General features: G+C 38.6%; 1 protein-coding gene across 3 annotated transcripts in view; it reads left to right on the top strand.

Annotated features, from left to right (window-relative positions):
- MACROD2 (mono-ADP ribosylhydrolase 2) overlaps positions 1 to 12,480 on the top strand; it is an 888,004-nt gene that overhangs the window by 180,308 nt on the left and 695,216 nt on the right. For all 3 annotated transcript variants that reach the window (XM_075147699.1, XM_075147698.1, XM_075147696.1), the window contains exon 4: positions 11,477 to 11,506. In XM_075147699.1, coding sequence (XP_075003800.1) covers positions 11,477 to 11,506 — 30 coding nt within the window. The remainder of the gene's footprint in view (positions 1 to 11,476; positions 11,507 to 12,480) is intronic.

The raw sequence follows: 12,480 nt of genomic DNA, 5'->3' as shown, positions 1-12,480 counted from the left end.
TTGTGGTGGAAGGGCTTGTGGTGATGATGGTAAATTAACCACAAGCATCTTTGCCACCAGAGGGTGAATTCACATCATCTGTCCTGGCTTCCCAAAACACGGGTGTCCTGCATTGCCACCTGACAGTGCCTACATCTCATCTTTGGCCATTTAGGGAAATCAGTCGTCCGCACGTGGTCTTCCGATCTGCATCCAGAAGTCGCGTCTGCTCAAATACGTTGTCTAACTGGGAATAGCCCTACACGACAAGGTAACGTGAGTCCTGCTTGATATGGGCAGGCAACATTTCCATACCTAAATGTGACCAGTGGAATTAGCAGGAAGCAAGGACGGGACATTTTAGTATAATGCTTTGGTGCATATACGATGAAGTTATTGATTAGGTGTTGCAGCTTGAGCGTTTGTCTTTCTGCACGGCGTTATCGGTGTGCGACAGTGCAGCCAACCTACCCTCCTGTTGCGCTTCAGAGAAGAGGATTCTTGTCCGGCCTGACCTCAGTAAATTTTTCATCAAAGCCTTAATACCGCTTCTGCCAGATATTATCTGCTTGAATGCACAGTCTTATAACAACGGTGCCTATTTACTGCATTTTTTTTAATAATAGCTTTAATCTCCTTCATCATTAAGAAGTGCCTGTAATCTTAGTGTTAAAGAGGTATCTTGAGAATATAGTAAAACTGACTCCTTGCTTTATTTCTCACGCAGCCATGGGGTAGCCAAGGAGCAGGTAGGCAGCTGATACGCAGGCAAATGAAGTGCAGGGCACTGTTCGGTGGGCAGGGAACCGAGCAGTACGGCTCCAACCTGGTGGTTGTTGAGATAAATCATGAACTGTGAGCATCTGCAGCTGGGAGAGATTAGAAATCCCCAACAACCTGACAGGAACAAAGAACTGTCCCACACAATCTGAGATCCTGTCATTGCCAGGGATTTCATCTGGGCTTTGTCGTGCCTTTGAAAGTATCTACAGGCCTTCACGTCATTTTGATTACTTGTGATGTCCCTTTTCTTTAAAGTTCCTGAATAGAGTTTTTCAAGTTTTCAGGGCATGTGAAAATTGTAAGCTAAGAGTAAAAATATTTTTTTTTCCTGTATTTTTTCAAACTTTAGATTATGTTTCTCCATTTTAAGACATGTCATGGATTGTATGTTCCAGGAACAGTAAAATGGAGAGGATAATCGATCTCCCTCTGACTAAGGTGACTTACTCTTATCATAAAAGGGGCAATTTCTGATTTCTCTGATAGAGTAAGTTGATGGCTACACTTTATTCTTAATATCTTTTATGGTCTTCTCAAGATTTTTTTTTTTTAGCTTATAGATGGTAAGTTTTTGAAACAATCAGTTCAGATGAAGTATGGATAGTGTATTTGACAACAGTATACAGAAAGATTTGGGACAATATTCTTATGGACAGTGTAAGATGTCAGTCCATATTTTACTTTAATGCATTTTTCCAGGTTTGACTGAAATACCAAGGTTATTAAGTTCCACTTTCCCTTATAAAGGAATACATGACCGTCGTTATACAAATATTTAGCCCTATAGCAACAGTTCGGGCCTATGTTTGAAAACAAAAAAAAAGTACAGTAAAATACGTAACCAGATTCTCTGTTTCTTCTGTAATGTGGCTCACACTGACCACAGTGGGAGCTGCTTCTAATTTCAGGCTATATAAAGAAAGGATCATTAGAGAGGTTATACAAGACGTTCATATGCAGAGCATGTTACGTTCACCCAGTTGGATACATTTTAAAGTAGACCTTACTTCAGTGCTTTACTTGCAGGCTCTTCAAATCTTACATGTCTGCGCTAGTTGCTTGCAGGAGCTTGTAATTCATTGTCAAAATTTTCCTTCCAGGCTGCTCTTGCAAAAACAGTGCAATAACACCTTGCCTTCCTCTAACTTTGCGGCAAAATTTACAAGTGAAGTCTTGTCTGCATAGCTGGAAAAAAGCGGGAGGGCTGTTTTGGTAGGGCGTGAGGTGTGGCTTTTTTTTTTTTCCCTTTCTTTTTTCTTCTTCTTTTTCTTTTTTAAAACTGAATATTGTTCACGAGTGTTAATACCCTAAGAAAAAACAGCGGTGTGGACACTTGCTCCTTTTACTCCAAAATATGCCCACTGAGGTCAGCCCTGCGGCTGTAGCCAGGATTGACCTTGCTTCGACTGCCTTTGTGTAAATCAGAAGCACGACGGGGTGTGCCCACACCACAGGGTACCTCTTACTGCTGGTTACCCTACGGAAAAATGCACTGTGCTGCTGTCAGGGCAAGGCCCCAGGTAGCTTCTTTTCAGCAGTTGACTTTGATTTCATAACAAGTTAGGGGTTTTTTATTGTTTTGAAGCCTCAATGTTGAATATTAATGTTTCAAGTGTGAAATATGTTAGTTTTTATCACCCTTTGGTTTCGTTTTGATTTTCAGAGCCTAATTGTTGCTTTACTAAAACTTTTTGCAATCAGACATTTTCCTTTTTGAAATCAAATATTATGCAATTATTTCGTAGCGAAGGAAATTGAAATGAAATCTTGTGATTAGCTATACCATAAGTACCATACCAATGTGTTAAAAAAACAAAACAAAACAAAACAAACAAACAAAAAAAAAAACCAAAAAAAAGAAGAAAAAGCTCCTAGGGTAGTGTTCTTGTGTACAGGTAGGCTTTGGGAGGTTCAGAGCTGGTTGTAATTTTGGAAAGACAAAAGCAAAGAAGGCACAAAGAACTTCACTCTAATTTTTTCTGTTTTCCAGATAACATGTTCTAGTGCCTTTGGGATACTGGCAAGATGCATGAATTATATAAATTTCACTAATTATTTTGAAATAATTATTACCAAAGCTGCTTTTCTTATTGTGCAGGTAGAACCTAGGACTACCTCTTACTCTATTTTGTGTAGGCTTTTAAATATTGATGATGACTCTACTTAAATGGATTAATTATATACTGCAGCACTTTGATTCCCTTTAATGTTACATTTATAAACCACACAAATGGCCCAAATTATGAGATGAAGAATTGGCTGTAGTAGACCTGAATATTTTTTTCCTCATTATTCTGCCCTGAAATAAGTTCCTGTTGCTTTACGTTTCAGCTCGGCTATATTCTAAAATACCTTGATGATCTAGAAGGCAACGGTAAGTGGTTGAGCAAACCACAAATTGACACACAAAATGGATGAAATCTTAATTCATAGCTTTCCCTTTAGCATCTGGTAGTGCGTGTGACAATTTATCAACCTCTGTTTTAGAATGAAATTATTCCTGCTTTGTGCCTTTCTCACATTTGCCAGAAAGAATGAGAGGGATGTGAAAAACGAGCGTGCCTTCGGCAAAGGGGTTCACGCAAAACGTGACGATGGACGTTTCTGTGCTTACCAGCCGGTTTTAGCCTTTTCTAGCTCCTTCTCTTCAAACTGCAGCTTCTGATTCAACAAGTCTGTCGTCTTCTCCCTCCCAAGGATGAGATCAGCCTCATCAAACAGGTTCTTCTAACTGTCCTTCACAAGGCGTTGGCGGGAAACCTTTTCCTTTTGCATTGCTTTCTTTCCTTCGATTTGGAATAGATGTTTCTGTCTAGCTGAAAATAATGCCAATGGATGGGTATGAAGGGTATGAATTTCATTGGTATGAATGTGTGAACTGCTGTTTTTGCAGGATTTCACCTGAAAATGTTTTGCAGAGTTGGGTTTGGGACCGAAGATCTCCTGATGAATACCATTCTTAAAAACAAGTTCATCTGTTTTTTTTGGATATTCTTTGAAGTTACACTTTTTGCTGTGTTTGACTGGCTTCCCCACCAAGAAGCAAATGTAGTGATTGGAGTCCTCGGGCTACTGTAAAGTTTCGGCTCCTTTTAAAGTTGGAGGCTAATATTCAGTCCACATGGAAGTTTATACAGCAGCATTTAGGAAGTACTCTAGGCCAAACGCTTTCTCTCATGTGTTTTTCTCAGTAAGTGTTAGACAGCTTCAGCTTCTGTTAATTTTCTCTCACTCTGCATTAAAGCAATTAGCGTATTTCACTGTAAGGTAAAAACCTGTCATTTTGCTCCTTCTACTTTGAAGGTATGCCTCCGATGTACTTTAAATTTTAAATGCCAGTCTGATAGCTGTGTGCTTATTTCTATACTGTTTTCACAGTACCCTGATGCTGCTGCTGAGCGCTGAGTTCAGTGCCTGCATTGGTTTTGCGGTGCGCTTTTTTCATTTGGTTTTTTTTTTTTTTTACTCTTGGTATCAGATTTCAGAGATGCTTTGCATATGACTGATTAAGCTTAATGGGTGTAATATATAATTTTTAAAAACAGCTTTCTTGTATAAATGCACGTTATATATTGAGTTGGTAATGTATTAAAAGAAGAAAAAGAACTGAAAAGTTATGACAGTTATTGTTTCCTTATTGAATTCAGAATGTTGTGAAGGCAATTTCCTTGACAGGATCAACTCCAGAGCACTTACTAGTATGCTGATTTTTTTTTTTCCGTTAATCTACCTATGAAATACCCTTTACGAGCTTGAAATTGGAGATAATGACTACTTTATTTGCAAAGATGGCAAAACTTAGTTTTAACCATTTGTTCTCTCTACAGAATTTGTGAGAGGGGAATAGAATAGCACAGGTTGTATGACTGGAGTAAACCACAAAGGCATTTTATTGGGTCCAAATACAAAACCTGTACTTTTAATTGTACCAAGCCTGCTGTTAGATTTTATCATTAAAGCAGGACAAATTTGTAGTGTGCACTTTCAGTATCTGGGAATAAAGTCGGGTATGGAAAATTCAGTCCCTTTCTTTTGTCTCCCATTTTGCTAACACAAATGATGGAAACTTCATAAGCTGAATTGTTTGGACTCATTAGGTCATGCTTCTGGACATCTTGTCTTTCTAGAAAGAGAGCTTGAAGTCAGTACTTTTTACTAACAATAAAATAGGGCCGGGTAGACCTTCACTTCTATTTACAGAGGTTTTTAATGGGCAGAAGAGGAGGAGATTTCTTAATACATGGAAGCCTCAAGTCCTCGGGTGTGTTTTCAGAATGCGATCTGCTCTCGATCACCCATTAAAAACAAGCAAAAAAACATTTTGGGCTAAACTCAGAAGAGTGTTAGGAGCCTTCAGGAGCAGAGCGGGTCAGGGCCAACTCTTTGGCTGACACAGGAATCGCTCCAAGGAGCTGCAGTGTGAGGGCCGGGGCGCGCAGAGCAGCCAGCCCTCCACAGGGACTGGCCCACCATGCATGGCCGTCTCCGTAAGGCTCCGGCTTGTGCGTGAGCCGAAGGATTCGATCCCATTTTGGCTAATTGGTGTTAGTCCAGAGGGGCGAAAGCCCTTTCCAGGAACAGAGAGAAGCAACTTGTTTGTAGAAATCTTCTGCACCGTAGAAAACAGTTGAGTAAATTGCTGCTACCCACATTAAGGAGCTGTTTCTGGTGTACGGTTGCATGCAGGTTATCGTCACACCCTCCGTATTGAGTAAGTATCTGAAGGCTGTATTTACAGAAGGCATATAGGTGTCTGAAGATGTTAATAGTGGTACTTACTGATGTGTCTAAACGTTTTAAGTCAATCTTATTTTGTAGGCTGGGTGGTTTTCTAATTTCCAGTAGTCTCTGCTTTGCATCATTAGGCACTTATATAACTTTGCAAATCTGGCCCAGTCTGTTATTATAAGGTTATTTTACCTCTCCTGATTACTGTGGTCTTGTGTGCAAGAAAGTATTTTGAGTAAAATTAATTATAGTGGTGACTATACTGTAGTCTATTACTATACTGTAGTCTATTGTATATGGCTCTATTTTATTTACTATATATACTTTGAAATTCCTTCATGATCTTTAAGCCTAAAGCTTTTTACTTTAAGGCACCAAAACGCATCTCGTGTTAAAAATGGTTGACTGTACAAGGTGCAGTTGTTAGCTCACTCTTCTTCGTTCTCTCTGCTTTCTTGAGAAAAGATCAAAGAAAATGCAGTGACAGGTAAGGATGTCTCACAAAACACGTAGGAGAAATGTAGCTTCCCATTCCATAAATTACTGGTACTCTGCTCACCAGCTGCCTGTTATGATGTTTTATTGATGAATAAAAATGGTGTCTGAGGCAATAGAATGTCTTGCATCTTACAACACTGCCAGTTATAAAGATGTCTTCTTGAATAAATTTCACAATTAGAAAGTATTGACAAAAATATTTAATCTTTTTCACATCAAAATAAGCTCAAACATCTGCTGCCAAAGTCAGACAATATCAAGTAATCTTTTAAAAGTATATTTTTATTATACTGACAGATGCATGGCTGCATGACATAGATGTCAATTTAAGTTACTAGTGCCATTAATACTTGACAAAGACATGCTCCCGGAAGAATTTACGTTTTTAAAATGTTGTCAGATGAGAATATGCCAACAAAAAGTAACCAGAGTTATTCAGCTATGTTGTTAACAAAGCTAAAAGCATGTTATCTCCAGAGACATCACAAAAACTGGTATTCGCATCATTTCTGTTTTCTAAATTCCACAGAATTGACAGCAGAAAAAACAATTCTGTGTCTGCAAATGTCTGTTTAAGCAACCCATATATACATCCTTTTTCACTTTTTATACCTTTTGGCTTACAGCACAGAAAGATTTTTCGTTTCATTTGAGGTGAACTTCTTCAGCATTCATTTTCTTTCCACAAAATTTCAAGTAATCCTGCTTCTTGGCAAGAACGCTGTTGTAAAGAGAACATTGAGGAAAATGTTAAGACTTGTGCCAGAGTTTCTGGTCTGCTTATTCAGTCAAAAAAGTTTTGGAAAGCTATATGACTTAACTCATTAAGAAGGCTGAGATTTAAAACATTCATGTCCAGTTTGTCAAATATGCTGGTATATTCATTATGCAAATTTGTACATTTTAGTAACATGATATTTCATTGTGGGTATTCCATAATGAGAAACTAAGCTTACTTTAAATTCTTCCCTCCCAGGTCTTTTGTTTTTCTTTTCTTTTCTTTTTTTCCTCTCTCCCCACAGAAATGTTTTGGAAGGAATTTTATTTCTTAGAGCACGAGTGGAGTTTTCTGAGTAGACCAGACCAGCATTCATGGAGTTTTTTTAGTAACGCTGTCCTGGTGCTGCTCCTCTACGTTAAAAAGCATAAAAGTCTAGTCTGTTGAGGTGCCGAATCATTTGAAATACTGAATTTCTGATTGAATCTGGGATCACAGTCATCTCATTAAGGGCTAAATCGTTATACTCGGTGATTAGACGCTGTTTTTTCTTTTAAGTGGATTTTTTCTTTTTAGAGTGGATTTTTTCTTAGAGATGAGCCTGAACTTTGTAGAAACACTTTTTACGGCTAATGCTTCTAATGTGCCTAATAGAAAGAAAAATGAAAGCCATATTACTACTTCTGGATGTATTTCTGTTCACTGCACAGAGGCAGACTGCAAGGGTGAGATCTGCCTCTCAAAATGCAGAGTTCAAGACTCCTTTTAAAGTAGTGGCGATGCGCAGCATCTCCTGTGCTGTGATTTGGCTCATCCTGAAGCCACTATTTAAGATACACCACACAAACCAGTCCCCAAATACGGCTGTTTTTTTTTTTATTATTATTCTTATTTTTTATTGAAGCCTGTGTTACTGGTGCAGGCAAAAATACTTAAAATTAGATGAGCTCTCACCTCTGCTGCCTCTTGCAGGCCATCTCTAAGTGAGATGTTTTGGATGGGGCTTTATCAATGTGTGTTATATTTCGGTCTGACAAGGAAGTACGTAGTCTGCTGGCTGCCTGACCACTCTGTGTCATCACTCCTCTTAGTATAAATGAGTACATATTAAAATAATATTTCAAGGTTTGTATTGTGAGTGGATTTTCAGAATTAATGCCCAGGAATCTATTGTAGACTGTAGTTTGTAAGGAGGCAATTTTAGAAAGGTTGGGCAGGTTGATTTGAAAGGGTAACGTGGGGAATGAAATGAGGTGCGAGACGTCTTTACCTCACATTTCTTTGGAGCCCCTCTTACGCTTGTTTGTTTTCTTTTACTGTTCTTGGTCTTGGTAACTTGGTAGCAATATTCAGTCTTCCTCTTTCCTCCACCCTAGCACTCCTCTGACTTGTTCAGCTCTGGAATAGAGAAATAAGGACAAGAGGTTAGTCCAGATGGATTTACTAGTTGTCTACATATGTTGTAACATGTGCTACCTAAGGCTGGGTGCCCCTGAGTCGGGTGGGGGAGTTGTACATGCACACAGTGTAGTAGTGCAACCTGGGGAGCAATTTGGACTACATCAAGTTTGGAGGTTGAAAGCTCCTGGGGTGCCACCGCTGGTTGCTCATACCTACCCATAGTTGAACCTCTACAGCAGGAGCCCCTTTCAAAGTGTTTTGCAAGACTTGATCATTTGGGAGCACTGATGGACAAAATGCAGCTGTAAATTAGCACTGGGGGACTGAGAAGAGAGGGAGTACTTGCTCCAACACAATATGATGTGATTACAGCCATGGGGCTGTGCTGACCTCCTCTCTGAGTCCGGGTGAAAATCCTCAGCTGTGGCTGGGGAAAGTATTCTTTAGGTGGTAAGTGACAAGTTATTTCTTTGCTGGTAAGGCTTTCCCAAAAAATGGAAAGAGAGATACATTTTATTGAACTTTTCGGGTACAATCCAAAAAATCTGAAAATAAAAGTTCTTGCTTTTTGAGTGACACATTATCGTTCTGGAAAGGATGCTGTATATATAATTCAGTCATGTTCTTCCTGGCATCATAGAAAAATGGTTTGATTTTCCTCCTAACAGTCAAGCATAATGCTTAAAAAAAAAAAAGTGCCTATGAATTATTACTGCAATTTCAATAGCTGTAATAGATGCATTGCAGCCAAAAATCTGTTTGAACTGTTTTTGCTGTTTCTATAGAGAAGTGTGTGATGCTGAGTTATACTATATGTTATTAACAAATGTTAGAAAGTATTGGAAAGATGAACGTTGTCAGGAAAAGTTAATGAGAGAAACATAATTCTCTGAGAAGCCAGCGAATGAGAGTTTGGAGTGGGGATGTTGGCTGGGTATCAGAAGAAACATTTTTAGCAGTGGAAACTTTGGTTACAGTGAGGTATAGCGGTCTTAGCTGTGTCTCTCAAGTGTCTCAAACATAATAACCGAAATCCTAGAATTTGACTCATTCAAGAACTGAAATGGTAATTGTAGGTGCATTCTACAGTGCCAAAAAGAATAATCTTGAATAGGAGACTTATGGCAGTAGATGACACTTTGTTACTTTTATTTCCTTCTGCTGAATATTGTCTCAGGTATACTGGCTTTACTGCAGGGAAGGTGGTGTTACAGGAGTCCTTTGGAAGCTGCTGTAGAAATACGTGGGGCTGTTTTTAATTTGTATCTTTCTTTAATCGTGAATTTCAGTGAGGGCAAGAGCAGGTAAATATAGAAGGATCAAAGTTCAGTGGCGCTTTTTGCAATATGCCCGCACACATTTATTATTACTATCATTATATCTTTTTCAAAGGCAATTTATATATGGCAATATCTGTTCCCTGCTAGCACTTTATAGAAGATATATAGCAGTCTTGTTATGCTGTGTAAAAGCAAAGTAACTGTGACAGTGATGTCATAGCAACGTAGTTGATTCATGGGATATATAGATACATGAAAGTTAAGGATCTTGAGCTAATATAACAGTATGTGACAGCCGAAAGGGAGGATTTGCGCTGTCTTCTCGAAACCGTGTTGCCCCATCTTCTCTTTCCAGCCATGCCGTTCTGCCACTTGTGTATCTCTCCATGAGCCAGCTCACCTCAGTGATGTGTCAGAAATCTGAACCAAAAGGAGTAGTGGATAGTTTTCAGCTGGTTTACTGAGTTGCATCCGAAGGAAGAATCCAGACAGCAAAAAGGAAGTCAGGCACTTCTTTGACAATGGCTACAAATGGCTTCATTTTAGAAACAAAGATCATTTGCCCCATTTTCCTCCACTTAATCTTCCAGGGTGTTAGAACCAAACTTGGATCAGAAAGATGCACGAGAACATCCCTCTAGGTCTTGGTCTCAACAATTCACTCACTCACTGAGTGTAGGAGCAACTACTTCTAGGATGGATAGCTGTTCCTGTAGTTCGCAGTTTATTTTGATTTGATTTTGTCAGCTATGCTGGATATAAAGCTGCATATTTATTTCTTTAAAGAGCATTGCATTTTGCATAATATAAAGCTACTTCTTGAGTCACTGTAAGAGAATAGTATTAATGGTATATGTTGCTTTATAAGTGAGAGATCTTGGGTATGCTACTTTGACGGAAAATTTAGCTTTTCAATGAAGACGGTTTCACTGCAGTGTCAGGCAAAGCTGACTGCAAATGGTTGAGCTGAAAGTGGATGTTAAGTCAAAGATGTTTGTAGAGTATCTGAAAAAGAAATGAGGAAGACCAAGGTAACTGTTGATTTTTTGTGAGAGTCTCAAGAAAGTGGTGGAAAGAAAACAACAGCGGGGAATGTGCTGTTTACATTCTTCTATGTAGGAAGCAGAGGGAAATCATAGAAACAATAATGTATAACAGTAGAAAGTTTGGATACTGGAAAATACCTCATTTATTCTGTGTATCTTGCCATCTACCCTCGTCCTGGAGCAGGAAATGGTTTGATGTCTTGTTTCTCCTTTACTCATCAGCAAGCAAGAAGAAACACCTGTGTCCATCCCTTATACTCTTGCTTTTATACTGTGTTTTATCTATATTACGATAGGAGAGGGATTTGTTTCCCACACATCTAAAGGGTGAATACTTTACTGAAGGCAGGCTTAGAAGCCTAGGCTTTCCTTCTGTTTTTGCCTAGGCAGTGAAAGGAAAATGTTTGGCATGACTCCAGTTGTGCTAGCTTGATTTGAAGGACCATCTTGTATCACCATGCTCTGAAAATTGCTTTCCATAAGTGATTTATCCATTTCTGGCATGGATAGCTGAATGGTTACAGAGGCAATTAAGCATACTGAGTAAAATCCCAACTTAATTGCATACAATGGTAAAACACCCTGTGATATCAATGGGGTCAAGGTTTCTCATCATCATCCTCAAAGGTCCAATGTCACAGAAAACAAGGAGAGCTAATCAAAAGTTGCATCAAAGTCTATTTAAGTTTCTTGAAAATGAAAAGCGTTTACTTCATTTAGTAATCAAAAAGGAACGTGGTTTATAGAATTATAAATTCAAGATTGTAATTTCATAAGCTATTCAACACATTAAGATTTAATAATTGTATTACTGTTCTATTTATTAGCTTACATGTTCAAAGATATTGCAAAATAATGCAAAGTTAAAGATTGCAATTACAATTTACGTGAATGATTGTTTTTGCAGTAAATGTTTTTGGATAAGTGGAGAGTAGCAAAGCTACTGAAACAATGGAAAATCTCTAGTGAAACGTCTTCTGTTTTGGTTCCATCTATATTTAGGAAGCTCAGTGCTAACGATTCTCCTTTTGTTCTTCTTGCAGCTAATTCCAGCCTTCTTGGAGGTGGAGGAGGTGAGTCTTTGCTTAATGCTCTATTTATTCTTAAATAAATGTGAAATATATGCTGAGCAGATGTAGTGCTTAGTTGGTTATAAAACAATATATAAGTTCAAAAGGTAGAAAAATAAATAAAATTATTAGATGGGAAAAGTCACCAAAGTCAATAATGTTTCGTATCATCAAGAAGCAGGGTGTGTGACTGCTGCTGAATCTGGTTTCCGCTCTGGCTTAGACTAGGGCTGACCTGTATGCGGGGCTAACTGAAACATAAAGGAACTGAACTGCCCTATGTTATATTGTTTAAGTATTTAGGATTTTTAGTTGACTTACTTCAAGGGAGCCTTGAATGCCTGTTAAATGAATAGTTTTTTAGAAAAAGTTAAATAATTAAAACATGGTAAAAACTCATTTTAGTAAATTAATGAGGTTTTATCTTTGCACATTGTTTTTTTTTAGCTTGGTCGATTACCCCATTCTACTCGCCAGAATACTCAAGTAGATTTCGATACAAATCTTTGGTGCATGTAAGAGATGCTACCAACACGTGTATTAGTAAGACAAAGAGGCGCAAGTGCACATAGTGGGTATTGTTTCCAAATACATGGGTGCTGTAGGTCGATGCTGTTTTGCTTTTTGTAATACTGTAGTACCGTGGCCATAAGAGCTTACACGAGTGTTAACAATTCAGGAAAAAAAAACCGTGAAGAGCTTGATCTCAGTTTTCTGTGACTTCCCCTGCCTCCCAGAGGGAAGTGAAAGAGCTCGGTTCTGGAAATTTCACAGTGCAGGAGCGGTGCAGGCAGCGACTAATCTTCCTTCCTGGCTGGAGTTAAAAGGACTTGGTGATCAGAGCTTACATATGCAGGGGTAAAGGAAAGGGCTCTGTAAAAAGGCAGAAGATAGCTGTTGTTTGTGAGGCTTGAGGATAAGTTGTCAAAGCTTTTGTTTTAACAGCCTTAACTGAACAGGCCTCCCTTATTTGTGGA

The sequence above is a fragment of the Calonectris borealis genome, chromosome 3, assembly GCF_964195595.1.
Source record: "Calonectris borealis chromosome 3, bCalBor7.hap1.2, whole genome shotgun sequence".
Classification (NCBI taxonomy): domain Eukaryota; kingdom Metazoa; phylum Chordata; class Aves; order Procellariiformes; family Procellariidae; genus Calonectris; species Calonectris borealis.
Note: the sequence above shows the minus strand (reverse complement) of the source record. Positions and strands in the feature narration are given on the sequence as shown.